Below are 17,495 nucleotides of genomic sequence, written 5' to 3'. Positions count from 1 at the left end.
TGTCTCTTTGAAGCTCCAGACTCTTTCTTCAACAGAAACTGCCTTTAGGCAATTAGAAACAATTTCGGCTTATGGATCACAGTGGCATTTGGGGGTGGGGGTGGGGGATAGAGTTCCTGTGGAATGGTTAGAGAAGCCAGTGGGCTGCCACTGGATTGTCTCTCCCACAGCCCCGTGGGTTCTCTTTTATACCAGAGCAACTAAGTTACAGCAGCAAATGCTAGCCCAGCAAGGTCAGTGTCCTGTGGCATTCTTGCCTGAAGCTGCTGCAATATTTTTAGGCAAAGTTAACCTTTTAAAAGGCTTGGGGACCATTTGTTTTGGCATGAATATGCATTGGTTTTAGTTGTTTTTTTTTCCTTTTGGTCCTTGCTCTAGGTGCTCATTATGAGTTGAACAAGCATCTGGGGATGGAGTGAAGACTAGGTACCTGAGTTAAAATATCAAAGTGAGAAGGCCAGCTGGCCAAAGCAAAAGGAGGCTGGAGCTGCTATGTAAACCATCTTTTCCAACAGACAGGCAATACTATCCTAGTTCTGAAAGAAGGTCCTGGTATGGGGACATAGGCAAAATGTACTTCTTTATTCAGGGCATAGAACATGACCCCTTTTGCATCATGTGGGCACACAGAAAGAGGCCACTGGAAATGGCATTTGTGATCTTCAATAACATGAGATTAATCAGGCTCCACCTGAGTGATGGAACTACAGGATGGGGCTCAAGTTCAGCTTATCTTCCTTATGTGTCTCTAAACAACCACTGAGCAGTTAGATTAGTGTGAGTCAGTCTGCGCTAGTAGGAAGCTTGCAAAAGTATGCACTTAGAACTTGGGCCCTTCCAACCTGACTTTTCTTTTTCTGCTTTTTGGGAGAATCATCTTCAATGGATCCTCTTACACAGACAGAATAAAGCTTTGAAGTTAATGATGCTGAGGCCAAAATGCAGACAAGAAGACTCCATATCACTTTGGTTTCGGCAGTTAGGGGTTGTTAAACAATAAATTAAGCCAACACAAGGAGTTATTTATGACTCTCATAACATAGTAAGTAGCCTTTTTTCCTAAAGAGAATCCCAGTACAGGGTCAGTGGGTGAACATTTACTTGGGGGTGGTGGGGACAAAATCCAGTCCTACTACGCTAGTCTGTGTAGTCCTGTCCCCTTACCCTGTAAACCCCTCACCACTCTAACCAAGCCAAGCCGGGGAGATGGTGCTGTGTAGGTGATAGAGACCAGAGAGCCGGAGCAGCCACAAGGTGGCAGAGGGCAGTACTGGTAACAGTCTCCAACTTAACTGCTTCAAGACAACAGGGAGCAGCACGCTGAAATATCCACACGGCTTCATTTGAAAACATCACTGCTTTATTTCAGAGGAAAAAAATAAAAGACCCTCCCAACCCAGTCCCTCCACCCCCCCCCAAAAAAAAAACCCCGACCAACCAACCAACCAAAAAAAAAAAAAAAAAAAAAAAAAAAAAAACCCCAATAATAATAACAATAATAAAAAATTCTATTAGAAATTATAAGGAAGCACTGAGAGTTTGAGTATTACATTCTTCAAGTATGTTGTTCGGATTTTTTATTTTTAAGTTGGTAACTATACACATATACATATAAAAAAAAACAAACAACCAAACCTTAAAAGTGCGGCCAAGGGATTTTGCTTAAAGTTAGGATTAAGGGCTACTTCACAATACTGAACAGGATTGCGCAGTCATCCTATGGGCTTGATGCTTTTGCTTCCAATCCCGGCAGTTAAGAAAGGAGCAGGTTCAGAAGTGATCATACTTCAGGGTTAGCATAAGAAAGCTAGGGAGATGCCTGTGTTTTTCCACGGCAGGGATAATCCACCCTGAATCTAAAATTCCAACCTGGAATGTGGTGGGACTTCACAGTAGAGTTAGTCTGGATGAGGAGGAGCCCAGGCAGGATGGGTGTTGGGCCTGGTCAGGTTTTTGCATCTGTTTAGTGGATTTAGTGCAGTTCTCCAAGCTTCAATTCAGAATGCCCTTCAGTGTGTTGCAGATTGTTTGTGTTAAAGGACTGTTTCAGATTTGCATCCCAAGGAAAATCATGCTACATAAAAATGATCCAAGATTTTTGCCCAAAAAACTTCTTGGATAAAATCTAAAAAATACTATTGCAATTGCGTCTCTTGAAGAAAAAAACATTATTCTAAATGTAAACAGATTCACTCAACTCTCTTGTAGAAAACTTCAGAGTGGGTAACGTTGCTGTCTAGCTCTCTTGCTTGGCATGCACTCGCCAGACGGTGAGGAGCACTGCTTTCTGTGCCAGCATCATCTGGGGGGTGAGAAGAGCCGGTCCACATAGCTGAAGAGGGCATCCCAGTGCTTCCAAAGAAAGGCAATGAAAGCCACAAGGAATAAAGTGCTGAACGTCCTGTTGCGTGTCTTCATGAGGGGGACCACACAGTTGGCTACCGTGGACACAAAGACCAAGAGGACTGCCATGACGGCCAGCAGGATATTGATGAGTTTGCCCAGAAGGTTTCGGGCAGTGGCATTCTCCAGCCCTTCCAGTTGCACCACCTGCTGCTGTTGCTGCTGCAGCTCCATCTTGGAAATGCGGGTTTGACAGGCCTCTAGGGCTTCCTGTGGGCCAAACAGGGCATGATTAGGCTTCTACTCTTAGAAGTACAGCTGGATATGCCTTGGGAACCAGGTGCATCCTGAGCCATGGCAAGGATTTCAAATAGCTACAAGCTCTGGATACGAAAAGCCAGATGCACAGGTGACATTATTCCCATTCCGTCTACTAGGAGATTAACTAAGGGGAGCAAGGGCCATACTTGGATTTATTTTGATTAGAATTTACTTTATTTATTTGTTTATTCTTTTAAGACAAGGATCTCTTGTATCTCAGAGTGGTCTCATACTCGCCATATAGCTGAGATGACCTTGAACTCTGATTCTTTTGCCTCCATCTACTGAATGCTGAGATCATAGTCATGTGCCATCATTCCTGAGTGGTCTAGAACATTTTAAAAATATCTCAATTATATGGGTTTTACCCTTTTAGAAATTAAAAATTTAAGGTACACACCACATATCCACGTGTTTGACTTTAAACACAGTCCCTCAGTATTCTTCTCAGTTAGTCCCTGCTGCTGTGGTAGTGTCATACTGGTATGCTTACCCTGTACCAGTATTTAACTGTACGTGTGTATTTGCCTAGCATGGGGTTATTACAGGCATTTCCTATCATTATGTGCATAGTATTCTTTTTTTTTTTATTGAAGAACTATATGCATAGTATTCTACTTGAATTGATCCATACCTTACTGTTACTCTTTTTTTTTTTCTTTTTTTTCTCAATAGTAGGTCTTGATCACACCATGTCCAAAATACATGGATCCACCTTATTAGACATGCACATGGACATGGGTGCATGCATGGGTGCATGCAAAGGTCAGAAGACAATTGTGGATGTTGGTACTCAGCTATCTTCCACCATTTGTCACTAGATACAACTTTGTCATGTACAATAGACAAGCTGACCAGTAAGCTATAAGGATTTGCCTGTCTCACTGTCTCAGCTTGCCATTGCATGACACTACGCCTGGCTTTAAAATTACTACTACTACTATTACTGTTATAGCATGTGTGTGTTTGCATATGTGTGGGTGTGTCATGGTATAGTGTAGAGTTTAGAGGACAAATCTGAGGATTAGTTTTCACCTTCTACCTTTACCAGGTTCTGGGGTTGAACTCAGCTGTCAGACTTACACAGTAAGCACCCTTTATACACTCTGCCTTCTAGCTGGCACCCCATGTCTGACTTTACTGTGACTTCTGGGAATCTGAACTTATGAGTCAAATACTTTGCCAACTGAGCCATCTCCCCAGCACTAGCTTGTTCTTTTGTAGCTACTATGCAACATATCATAGTATGGGGATGTCACACTTTACTAACTAGCTCCTTCTGAAGGATTTTTTTCTACTCTAAAATGATGCAGTGTGCTTCACTAACACATTACCTAATGTTTTTAGGTAAAAAATATCCATGATTGGAGAAAGGGAACTGTGACAGTGCTGTAAGGAGGGCACACATCCTTTTCAGGTCAATCTCCGAGACAGATACTAAGGTCACAGTCTACAGTGACCTGCTCTCCCTTAGGCCTATGTAAATTGCATACTACCACTCAGGGAACCAAACCTTCTCCTTTAGCAAGAACAGACATCCTCCCAAGATAACTAGTGGTTGGAACCATGTGATTTTTCCAGCCTTGATTTCAATGACTTTTGGTTTCTTTGGATGTAAGTAAGGTCCATATAGCTTCAGGCTGCAGCCAGCTCAAGAATGGATAATGGATGCTACTCACTCCAGAATTAACTTGGGATGAGAAAAATGTAAATAGAATTCAAGAACCTAAAAAAGGTATCAGCTGGGCAAACAGTCAAGACAGTGCTTTGATTCCTATGTGTGGGTGTTCTACAAGTTCCTCTTCTCCACATTAGCTTCTTTCAAGGTGCCTTCATAACCCATCATGATCTCTGAGAGAATGAATCTCCATAAAAAACAGAGAAACCCCAATGTTTCACTTCTCCCCATGGAACTGAGTGTTTACCTTCTTCAACTTCACTGCTGGGGTTTCTGACAAACCTACAAACAATGGAGGATTCTCACAAGCCACATTAACGTGCCACCTGTTAGAGAGTAGGGACAGAAGCCCTTTGCATAATAGCAGAAGACAAGCAAGATGACCAAAAGCACTGTCTGAACAGCTCCAGGGCAGCAACCAACAGATGGGATGTTCTAGTTTTGCTCAGACTGAGACTGAGCTGTTCCTAAGACATTTGCCAGTATCTAGAACTATACCTCCCCAAATGGCCTGGACTTCACTGGGTCAAGGCAGGTGTGCTGCAACTGATAGGAGCTTTTCTTGACTCTCAAGACTCTTTCTTGTCTTTGCCAATTTTCTTCCTTTCTTGTTTCTTACTTATGTTCATACTAACCTGGATGTCCCGAGCCCGTTCATATGACTGATAGGCAATTTTCTCTTCCATGCTGGCCAATTCCTGCTTTAAGTTCAGGATCTCATTCTGGTGGAGCTCTGTCAGGTCATTCAGTTGCTCTTCTAGTCGTTCACATCTAAGAAAGGGAGAAAAGTTGGAGTTTTAAACATTCTGTATTCTTCCTGATACAATTTAGATCAATCCCCAAATCTTTCTACAAAAGAAAACAGAAGCCCAGAGCTTGAGCAAGCCCAGGCTATTGCATGCCAGCAGTTGTAGCTTTCGGTCTCCAAAAAGCAGCTGTCACAAAGCCATCGTACAGACTTTCCAGCCTTCTCTGCAGCCGTGGTTAGCTTTGTATACCTGTGATACTGAAGCAGTTCTCATTCTGCTCTGAGTGGGAGAAGCAAAACTCATTAAACAAATCTCACTGGAAAAGAAACAGTGAACAAATGGAAATGAACCTTCTCACTATTAGCAGTGACTTATTTCAACACTAGGTAACTTACTCACCCAGATGTTTGTGATTTGGAGCCCCAGAAAGCCAGAGCCAGTGGGGTCCATCATCCTCATGGCCAAGCAGTGCTTGGGACATTTGTCAATCCATTTATTGAGAGTCTGCTGCATGCTAGGCATATTCAAAGTACTGGGACACTGTGGTAAGCAAGAGAAAGCATCTGCCCTTTGCTCATTCTACAGGGAAAGGGGAGACAGGAAAACATCCATAGGACGTCATGTAGCCAAGACTGGCAAGGGAGATATGGCAATGACTAGTGGAGAGTCAGGAAAGACTTCTTAACTCTCAAGAATGAGAGATAGAGCCTGAATGATAGAAACAGAAACTTGGAAGGTGAGGAGGTTGAAGATTACAAGGAAGGACCTTACTCAGAAGGAAAAGAAGTATAAACGTGTTAAGAAAACGTGTTACGACAGGAATGAGGTCTTACTTAGTGTGGTGGTTTGAATTTACTTGGCCCAGGGAGTGGCATTATTTAAAGGTGTGGCCTTGTTGGAGAAAGTGTGTCTGTCACTGTAGGGGTGGGCAATGGCACCCTCCTCCTAACCATGTGGGAGCCAGTATTCTCCTATCTGCCTTCAGATGAAGATGTAGAATTCTCAGCTCCTTCTGTGCCATGCCTGCCTGGATGCTGCCATGCCCCTTCCTTCATGATATTGGACTGAACCTCTAAGGCAGTCCCAATTAAATGTTATCTTTATAAAGGCTGCCTTGGTCATGATGTCTCTTCACGGCAATGGAAACCCTAAATAAGACAGAAGCTGGTACCAGGAACTGGGGTATGGCTGTGACTGAGAAGAAGCCTAACCATGCTTTTGGAAGAATGTGGATTTGGGGACTTTGAATTTGGAAAGCAGTGGAATGCTTTAAGTGGGGCTTAATGGGCAATCCTAGAAGGGATATGGAAGACTTTGTTGCTAAGAGTGATCTGAACTGTCCAAACCTGGCCCAAGAAGATTTCAGTGGAGAAGAATTTCAGCAAGTGGCTTAGTGATATTTTGGTGAAGAATGTGACTTTTTTTTTTTTTTTTGGCCCTGAAGAATCTACTTGAGGCTAAGGTAAAGAGATTTATATTAATTATATTTTAAAATTATAATTAGATTTATATTAATTGCATTGGCAAAGAAAATCTTTTAAAAAGTACCCAACAGAGACTTTGTTCTCTGGTTTAGTCTCATGAAGGGCACTTTGATTAAGCATAGCAAGCTTAAAAAGAAAAAAATACAACAACAACAACAACAACAACAACAACAACAATAATGATAATGGGGTACCAGGAAGAAAAATGGGGCTAAATCTTGTATTCAAGGAGATAAAAATAATAAGGAGAGTTGTACGCACCCAGCTAATCTTATTGTTTGTGTTTGCAGTTGAATAAGAATTAGTTTGGACTTTTAATCTGGAATTAACTACAATCCAGAAATGGAGGGGCACACTTGTGATCCAGACCTTGAGGATTGAAGATACAACTTTTTGATCCAGTCTTGAGGAATAACAATGAAAAGTTTAGGCTCAGGCATAGTGGTACACACCTTTAATCCTAGAATTCAGGAGACAGAGCTATATATATACATCTCTGAATTCAAGATCAATCTATAAAGCAAGTTCAAAAACAGCCAAGCTTAGGCAGTAAGGGAATTGGAAAACAGAAAGGGTAACAGAATACGAGGGTGGGGGGAAATGTTTCAGCCCCAGCAAGCAGCAGAATTCAGCAGCTTCAGCCACGTGGCTCTTGCTTTAGAGTCAAAACAAACAAACAAACAAACAAACAAACAAACAAAACCACAGAAGGAACTACTGGGACAATTTATGCTGGTTAGCTGGAGCTAAGAAATTAGTGGTGATTAAGAAGAGACCAGTATCCCTGAGGTAAAATCTTCCTGGAATTGTTTCTGATAGCACAAAGAAGCTGTGTCCCAGAAACAGCCAAGGTTGCACCTTGTGCTGCAGCTGGACCTGGTAACATGTAATGTGTAAGAGTCACCCTAGAAGTACTAGTTTTGAAGATATGAAGGGATCATGGAGAGCAGCTGAGGCTTAGCACTGTGAAAGGCTAGGAAAGGCCACTGGTGACAGTGCAGCCCCAGTTGCAGCTGACAGCCCAGGAACAAAGGGGCTATGCAAAGAAATTTGGCTTGGCACCATGAAGAGAGCCTATGAGAGGCTATTGGTAAAACCTAGTTGCAGCGGGAGACCCCAGTGTACTGGAGATGCCAGTTGTTGGGATTCTGTAAACCCCACCCCTCAGTTACCTAGCAACAGCCAGGTATACCCCACCCCTCAATTACCCAGCAGTGGCCAGGTATGCTCCGCCCCAGTGACCTGACACTATAAAAGGGGCTGCTTGCCCCTTCCTCTCTCTCTTGGCCTCTCTTGCCCTTGTGCTCTTGCAGCCTTGCTCTCCCCTTTCCCTTCCCCCCTCTGTCCCACGTGCTCATGGCCGGCCTCTACTCCTCTACTTCTTTCTCTCTCTCTGCCTCTACCACCCTCTTAACTCTCCCATGACCTGAATAAACTCTATTCCGTACTATACTGTTGTGTGGCTGGTCCCTCAGGGGGAAGGGATTCCCAACATGGACCCCCCCAGAGGCATCTCCCTTCCCCTCAGGCCTTGGCTGCACCTTCATGGGCCATATGCCCCCCACTCTCTTCATCCTTCCCCTAACATTGGTGCCGTGACTCGGATTGTCATCCTTTCACAACATTGGTGCCCTGTGACTTTTCCTTTCAGTGACTTTTCCTTTCGTTGGTGCCCCGTCATCTTTTCCTTACACCAGTACCATGGGATGATCACCAAGAACAGCAGCAGCAGTGGGGTAGAGTCAACCAGAGCCTAGAGATCTACAGAGAGTAGAGCTGGAGAAGTGATGCAAGCCCTTTGGAGGAGCCCAGAAGATTGTGTGTGGATCCCAGACATTGCAACAAGAAGCTGGTGCCTTGGAGACTCAACGATACTAAAGATGTCAAAGCTGTGGGATATCTGATGAGGAAAGCTACAAACAGGGAGTGGAACCAGTCCAGGAGAAAGAAGTTTGTTGTAGTAAACAAAGATGAAAAAGATCTTAAGACTGTTTGGAGTTTGCTCCTCTGCTTTTCTGTCTTGCCTTAGGGATTACAGTTAAGTAAATTGATGAACCTCAAAAGAGACTTTGAACTTTGGACTTTTAACATTGTTGAAGTTGAACTAAGTGTATTTTGCATTGTGCTATGTTTAGGTATGGCCTCCATAGACTTGTATGTTTGAACAAACCTATGGGGACCAGAGAGTGGAATGTGGTGGTAGATTCTACATGGGCCAGGGAGTAATAAAACCCTAAGTGTCTTAGTTTGGGTTTCAAGTGCTGTGAAGAGACACCATGACCAAAGCAGCCCTTATAAAGAACAATATTTAATTGGGGTTGGCTTATGAGTTTAGAGGTTCAGTCCATTATCATCAAGGTGGAGGCATGGTAGCATCCAGGCAGGCAGGGTGCAGGAGGAGCTGAGAATTTTACATCTTCATCTGAAGGCAGACAGGAGGAGAGAACACTGGCTCCCACATGGTTAGGGAGAGGGTGTCACTGCTCACTCCTACAGTGACATATTTCTTGTAACAATGTCACACCTTTAAATAGTGCTATTCCCTACTCTTCAAACACATGAGTCTATCGTGGGCATTCCTATTCAAACCATCATATTTGGCATATGTAAGGGCTGTAGTCTGCCTGGGAAGCTACAAAATGAGAGAAAATGTTTCTGGGATGAAGGCTAGTTTTATTTACTTAATATCTCTAGTGCACACAAGCACACACATGTAAGCATGTACATAAAGGTTTAAGGGAGATCACCAGAGATTCTTGGTAGAATAAAATGCTCAGAAAGAAATACACAGAATAACTGGACAACTAGATTCTGGATAGCGGGGGGGGGGGGGGGGGGGGGGACGACAAAGAAGACAATGTTTAAGGAAACCAGTTGTTTGGTAGTGGTGAAGAGGATAGATTAGACAAGCAGTGTGTGGAGTCTTAGGGACCAAAAGTCTTCAAGGAGAATGGTTGAGGACAACATATTAAAAATATTGAGAAATGGGGCAATTGGGCAGGGTTCATGCCCACAGGGAAATACATGTGAAACTCAGAGGACTTCTACTAAAAATGAAAGTAAAGCTAGAAGCAGGGATAGTGCATTTCCTAGAATAGCAGGTGCTAAAGAAGCTGCTGAGGTAGGAAAATTATAAGTTTAGGGCTAGTCTAAAAACCAACCAACAATTGTGCCAGAGTATTTTTAAATATTTAGAGCATTTCCTTTCTTTCTTTCCTGTTGTGCCCCTCCTACCCCAATTCTCCTACCTCCTCCTCTTTCTTCTTTTGGTCATACAGGGAAAAAGCTACCACTCTGCATGTTGGGCAAGGTCTCTTATTAACTGAGCTACAGTTACCAGCTTACTCTTTTTTCTAATCACACCTATAGTATACAAAGTTGGCCTTGAATTTGTATTCCTCTCGCCTCTGTCTATGACTTCTAGGATTATTGGCATCAATCACCATGTGAGGTTGAGTTTATCTACTTTTGAGAAATATAAAAATGTTTTCTAAGGTAATTTTATGTTGCGGCACTTGTATTTCCATGTGTCTTCATTTTTGCATGTGTGTATGTGAGTGTGTGTCTGTCTACATGTATGCAAGCAGTACACATGTGTAATAATGCCAGAGGAAGATACTGGGTGTTACACTCTATTCCTCTTGGCTTTATTCCCTTAAGATGGAGCTTCTCACTGAACTGGGAGCTCATTAATCAGCTAGACAGGTAGCCAATGAGCCTTTGGGGTTCTTTTGTCTATGTTTCTAGTAGAGCTCAGGTGATAAGACACATATGCAGCCAAACCTGCCATTTATTTATTTGTTTATTGATTGAGACAGGGTCTCACTATATAGTCCTGTCTGGTCTAAAACTTACAGAGTTCCCGAGTGCTGGGATTACAAATATGTGCCTCCATACCTGACCTCAGATCTGTCTTTCCCACTTTGGCGTTGAGGATCCAAACTCAGATCCTCAAGCTTGTACAGTGAACATTCTTAGCCAGAGTCACCACTCTATCTTAGCAGAGTCACCTCTAATGGTATCTCTTTTAATTATCATATAACTAACAATAATTATATCCCATTTACATCTATTCCTTAAGAAAGAAACACTAAATAGTTATAGTCTGATAATTTGTATAATGTTATTAAACACCATTTAGGTCTCCTTTACCCTTGATAGGCACCTCTGTTGGTTTTTTTCTTCATGCTGTTACAGAACAGCACCATTTATGCTTGTGGAACTCTGCCTTTCCATCTCATCTACGCAGGGATTCTGGAACAGGTGTCAGCTATGGAAGTGATCTGATAAAACTTAAATTCATCAGATACTGTAAGGTTTTACTAATATACTATGTTTTAAAACTGTTTTTTTGTTATGGTGTGTGTGTGTGTGTGTGTGTGTGTGTGTGTGTGTGTGTATGCATGCGCACCTGCGCTAGAACCTAGAGCCTTATACATACTAGGTGAACACTCTATTAAAATTGTCTACTATTTTGAGTGTGTAGCTTTCTTCACTGTCTTTGTTTACTAGAAGGACACTGAAACAAAATATTCTTTTTAAGAAAAGATTTATTTTATTTATACAAGTACACTATAGCTGTCTCCAGACATACCAGAAGGCAGCATTGGATTCCATTACAGATGGTTGTGAACTACCATGTAGTTGTTGGGATTTGAACTCAGGACCTTTGAAAGAATAGTCAATGCTCGTAACTGCTGAGCCATTTCTTCAGCCCCTTAAAATGGTATTAACTCCTGGTCTTGCAGGGGTAGAGCTCAGTGGTAATGTGTATTTAGTGAGCTCTGGGTACAACCCAACACCAAAAGTCAGAGTAATTCTTGGGCCATGGTTAGTAACTGGAGCTGGGCTGTGGTGGTGTCTAGTCAGGTGCATGGTGACAGGGCTTCCCCACAGCCCATACACATACTTTCTGGTGTTTATATACTACTGGGCATTGGGTGTAGTGAATCATGACTTTAATGCTAGCATTTGGGAGTTAGAGGTAGTAGATCACTGTGAGGCCAAGGCCAGCTTGGTCTGCATAGTAGGTTCCAAGACAGCCAGAGTTACATAGTGAGACCCATTTTATACATAGTGAGACCCATTTTAGAAAAGAAAAACAAAAACAAAAACAAAAGATCGCTAGGAAGTTTTATTGGGAATTAAATGTGGCTCATGTACTCAAAGAGCAGACTGGAAACAGCAGACAGCTACTGCTTCCTCAGACCCTACTCTGATGCTGTTACAGAACAGCACCATTTATGCAAACCCATCAGGCCTCAGGGAAGGTTGTAGATTGTCCTGAAACTGTTGTATTTTAATGTTAATTCCACTTCCCCAAGAAGGGCTGCCTAGTCACATGACTCCAACTGAACCTTCCCATTTTAATTAGTAAAATAAAGGAAAGCCAGTGACTGGGTAGGGTGAGGGAAGTAGAGAGGGCAGAGAGGTCTGAGGAGGTCAGAGGGTGAAGGTTGTTTCGGGCAACATGGAGTATCCCAAGGACCAGCTAGACCCAGGTGATATTAATTGGCATTAAATAGCTATGAACATTAAGGATTTTATAGGTCTAGCATCTTATATGAAGGACAGTTTGTATCTTTGTCTATTTGATGTAATCTTGTTGTGTAGAGGGTTTGTGGATTGAGGATTGAACATATAAACTTGTATGAAAAGCTATCGGGCTGTAGAGTTGTATTTGTGTGGGATTTTGGGGTACAGAAATACCCCGGGACAGAGGTAGAGAACAGGCGGCAGTAAACTGCCAAGGGAATGGAGTTGCTTGGACAAGCTGGGCTGTGGTGATGGCTTGGACCAGGCGCCAGAGGTGTGTTCGACTCCAAACTAAAATCAGGCCTGAGGAGTGAGACCTCAGGGCCGATAGAGAGATAAAGCCTTTTTTATTTTTTAATATTTACTGCAACAGAAGGTGGAAGGTGTTATCTTCTTCTCAGAAGAGACAGTTAACATTCAGAGATCCCAGAGCTACCTGCTAAAGCCATAAAGGAGGAAAGAAGTGAATCCTGGTTTGACTTTAAAACCTACATTTTAAAACACTATACAGTCATGCCATTTTGAAACTAGATAAGAAGTCAACATCTACAAGTTCTTTTAAAAAGTAAAATTCTTTGTTGTTGTTTAGTTTCCATGTGTATGTGGGCTTTGACAGCACAGCTGAAAGCTCTAGAACAAAAGGAAGCAGATACACCCAAGAGGAGTAGACGACAAGAAATAATTAAACTTAGGGCAGAAATATACCAAATAGAAACAAAAAGAACCATTGAAAGAGTCAACAAAACCAAGAGCTGGTTCTTTGAGAAAATCAACAAGATTGATAAACCCTTAGCCAGACTAACTAGAGGGCAAAGAGAGAGTATACAAATTAACAAAATCAGGAAGGAAAGTGGAGAAATAACAACTGAAACTGAGGAAATTCAAGAAATCATCAGATCATACTACAAAAGCCTATACTCAACAAAGCTGGAAAATCTGGAGAAAATGGATGAATTCCTAGTAAGATACAAGATACTAAAGTTAAACCAGGACCAGGTAAACCATCTAAATAATCCCATAACACCTAAAGAAATAGAGGCAGTCATCAAAAGCCTCCCAACCAAAAAAAGCCCAGGTCCAGATGGGTTTAGTGCAGAATTTTATCAGACATTTATTGATGACATAATACCAATACTCTCCAAACTATTCCACAAAATAGAATCAGATGGAAAACTACCTAACTCATTTTTTGAGGCTACAATAACTCTCATTCCTAAACCACACAAAGACCCTACAAGGAAAGAGAACTTCAGACCAATCTCACTTATGAACATTGACTCAAAAATACTCAACAAAATCCTTGCAAACGAATCCAAGAACACATCAAAACAATCATTCACCAAGATCAAGTAGGCTTCATCCCTGGCATGCAGGGATGGTTTTAACATATGGAAATCCATCAATGTAATCCACCATATAAACAAACTCAAAGAAAAAAACCATATGGTCATCTCATTAGATGCTGAGAAAGCATTTGACAAAATTCAACACCCCTTCATGTTAAAAGTCTTGGAAAGAACAGGAATCCATGGCCCATACCTAAACATAATAAAAGCAATATACAGCAAACCAACAGCCAACATCAAACTTAACGGTGGGAAACTTGAAGCAATCCCACTAAAATCAGGGACTCGACAAGGCTGCCCACTCTCCCCCTACCTATTCAACATAGTACTGGAAGTCCTGGCCAGAGCAATTAGACAGCAAAGGAAAATCAAAGGGATACAAATTGGAAAGGAAGAAGTAAAAACATCACTATTTGCAGATGACATGATAGTGTATTTAAGCGACCCCACAAATTCCACCAGAGAACTCCTACAGCTGATAAACAAGTTCAGCAAAGTGGCCAGATATAAAATTAACTCAAACAAATCAGTAGCCTTCCTATATTCAAAGGACAAATATGTGGAGAAAGAAATTAGGGAAAAGATACCCTTCATGATAGTCACAAAAACTATGAAATTCCTTGGTGTGATTCTAACTAAGCAAGTGAAGGACCTCTATGACGAGAACTTCAAAACTCTAAAGAAGGAAATCGAGGAAGACCTCAGAAAATGGAAAGATCTCCCATGCTCATGGATTGGAAGGTCAACATTTTAAAAATGGCCATCTTACCAAAAGCAATTTACAGATTCAATGCAATCCCCATCAAAATTCCAACCCAGTTCTTCACTGAGTTGGAAAGAGCAATGTGAAATTTCATTTGGAATAACAAAAGACCTAGAATAGCAAAATCTATCCTCAACAACAAGAAACCATCTGTGGGAATCACTATCCCTGACCTCAAGCTATATTACAAGGCAATTGTGCTAAAAACTGCATGGTACTGGTACAGAAATAGGCACGTGGATCAATGGAATAGAATAGAAGATCCAGAAATGAGCCCTCACGTATATGGTCACCTGATTTTTGACAAAGGAGCTGTAAACATTCAATGGAAAAAGGACAGCCTATTCAACAAATGGTGTTGGTCCAACTGGCACTCAGCATGCAGAAGAATGAAAATAGACCCTTTCTTATCTCCTTGTACAAAGCTCAAGTGCAAGTGGATCAAAGATCTCCACATTAAACCAGGTACACTGAAACTATTAGATGAGAAAGTAGGGAAAACCTTAGAACTCATAGGCACAGGAGAAAATTTCCTAAACAGAACACCAATAGCTTGAGCTCTAAGGTCAAAGATTTACAAATGGGACTTAATGAGATTGCAAAGTTTCTGTAAGGCTAAAGAAACTATCATGAAAACAAAACAGCAGTCAACAGAGTGGGAAAAGATATTTACCAACCCCACATCAGATAGAGGCCAAATATCCAAGGTATACAAAGAACTCAAAAAGCGAGATACCAGAGAATCAAACAACCCTATCAAAAAATGGGGTACAGACTTAAACAGAGGAATAGGGAATGGCTGAGAAACATCTAAGGAAGTGCTTGACATCCTTAGCCATCAGGGAAATGCAAATCAAAACAACCCTGAGATTCCACCTCACACCAGTCAGATTGGCCAAGATCCAAAACTCAGATGACAGCAGATGCTGGCAAGGATGTGGAGAAAGAGGAATACTTCTCCACTGCTGGTGGGGTTGTAAACTGATACAACCACTCTGAAAATCAGTCTGGCGGTTCCTCAGAAAAATGAACATAGTACTACCTGAAGACCTAGTTATTCCACTTCTGGGCATTTACCCCAGAGATGCTCCAACATACAACAAAGATACATGCACCACAATGTTCATAGCAGCTCTATTTATAATAGCCAGAAGCTGGAAAGACCTCAGATGTCCTTCAGTAGATGAATGGATACAAAAATTGTGGTACATTTACACAATGGAGTACTACCCAGCCATCAGAAACAATGGCTTAACAAAATTCTTAAGAAAATGGATGCATCTAGAGAATATCATCCTGAGTGAGATAACCCAGTCACAAAAGAACAGACATAATATGCAGTCACTGATAATGGGATACTAACCCCAGAAAGCTCTGAACACCCCAGAAACAACTCACAGACTGTGTGAAGTTCAAGAAAAAAGAAAAAAAAAAAAAGAATATATTTTAATTAAAATAGAACTGTATCACATCCCCCTTTCCTTCCTATAGCCCCTCCCAGTTTCTCTCCTATCCTCTCAAATTAATAACCTCTTTTCCTATATTATTGTTACATATGTACATATGTATATGTATATGTACCCACAAATACTTAATTACAACCTTATAAAAATGTATTTGTATACTTTTATGCAAAAATGCTTAAAATCTGTACATTTATCTTTGTTTTTTAAAATAAAGTTAAAAAAATAAATAAAAAGTAAAATTCTGAGTCAGCCTGGCAGTGGTTCAAGTCACAGTCACAGTGAGTGCTGGATGTGCCTCTGTTGACATGATGGCTTAAAGCTTGACCAGAAGAGGGCTGAGTAAGGGTACAGAAAAGATAAAGCCAAGCATTGAAAAAAAAAAAAAAAAAAACCTGGCTAGAAGAACCATTCTGTTCTACTAGTGAGAACTTTAACAGAGAATTTCCGTAAGATCTATAACACCACTCCAGGTACACGTATCAGAGAAATAAAACGCCTTTGTACATATAACATGAACAGGGATGAGCTTATAGCACCATGTGACGGTATCCTAGATATTCCCAGATTCTGTATCCTAAAGTGTTTGCAACTTGCTGTTCAGTTCAGTGTTTCTTAATGCACTTGATGTTCACAGAATATCAGGATATGAAACAGACATGTAAAGGGGCTGTGGTTTTCCATTCTCTGCACCTAATTCCTAAGCCCTGACATTTGCCTTAATCCCCCAATGTGGCTACTTTCACTTGGGAAGGAAAGTGCTCATGATCTTTTCTTCCTTTTCCCACCTAACATTCTTTGGGATGCTGAAGCAAAAAGACTGAATTTCAGGTCAGCCTGGTTATACATAGCAAGTTTCAAGCCAGACTGGGATACACAATGAAATGTTACACTTTTCCAAATCAAATGAAAATAAAACATCACAAAGGGGCTGGCACTGTGTCACAGTTGGTATAGCAGGTTTTACCTAGAATGCATGAGGCCTTTGGGGTCCATCTCTATCACTACATTAAAAAAAAAAAGTGTGTGTATAGGGGACTAGTAGTCCAGTGATAGATATCCAGGGGGACATGGAAACAAGGTCAGAGGGGTTCAACGTTATTCTTGGTTACTGAGAGGTAAGAGGCCTGGGCTGCTTGAGAGTTTTGTCTCAACAAACAAATGAAAACCAAATCATTAAAAACAAAACCTCCCAAATTATGAATCATGTTATCCTACAAGGGCAGTTGCAAGGCTTGGAGCATTCTCTGGATGTGAGTCTGTGATTTCTTGTTTGGCTAGCTGATGATTCTGTTCAGTTCAGGTTTTGGATTCAAATCTAATCTTTTAATTTACTAGTCTGAGAGATCCTGTCACCTGCCATGCTGTAAACAAGAAATCTCCCTACTGCAAAGCAAAATCATGCTAATAAGGAGACAGCTGGTAAAAGCCTGGGAGAGGCAGTCCAAGCTACAAGACTACACAGGCTTCAATACTCTATTTTGTGATCTTAGTCACTCCTAAAAACCCCTAGAAGGGATGGTTCAAAAAGACTTCTTAAGCTGGCAGGGTGGCTTAGTAGGTAAAGTACCGGCCCCTAAGCCCAATGTCCTGAGTTCTATCCCCAGAACTCACACGATTGAAGGAAAGAATAAAACTATAGCACACTGTCCTCTGTCCTCCAACCACAAGAAGGTGGCATGTGGGCCTCTCTTCGAAATAAAATAAGTAAATGTAACAATAACAGCAACAGCAGCAGCAAGACTGCTTGCTGACGGCTTGTCACATGGTCTCTAGCAGTGATGACACTACTGCTCACTAGTTCCCACATATA

The 17,495-nt window shown here is 41.5% G+C and overlaps 1 protein-coding gene across 3 annotated transcripts in view; it reads right to left on the bottom strand.

Annotated features, from left to right (window-relative positions):
- Window positions 1–1,485: 1,485 nt before the first annotated feature.
- The window catches only part of TMCC1 (transmembrane and coiled-coil domain family 1), a 180,599-nt gene continuing 164,589 nt past the window's right edge, over window positions 1,486–17,495 (bottom strand). For all 3 annotated transcript variants that reach the window (XM_080913656.1, XM_080913658.1, XM_080913657.1), the window contains 2 exons: window positions 4,978–5,113; window positions 1,486–2,613 (listed from right to left, as the gene is read on the bottom strand). In XM_080913656.1, coding sequence (XP_080769782.1) covers window positions 2,299–2,613; window positions 4,978–5,113 — 451 coding nt within the window. In that variant the 3' untranslated portion in view covers window positions 1,486–2,298. The remainder of the gene's footprint in view (window positions 2,614–4,977; window positions 5,114–17,495) is intronic.

Source organism: Micromys minutus, assembly GCF_963924665.1.
Source record: "Micromys minutus genome assembly, chromosome: 3".
NCBI lineage: Eukaryota > Metazoa > Chordata > Mammalia > Rodentia > Muridae > Micromys > Micromys minutus.
Note: the sequence above shows the minus strand (reverse complement) of the source record. Positions and strands in the feature narration are given on the sequence as shown.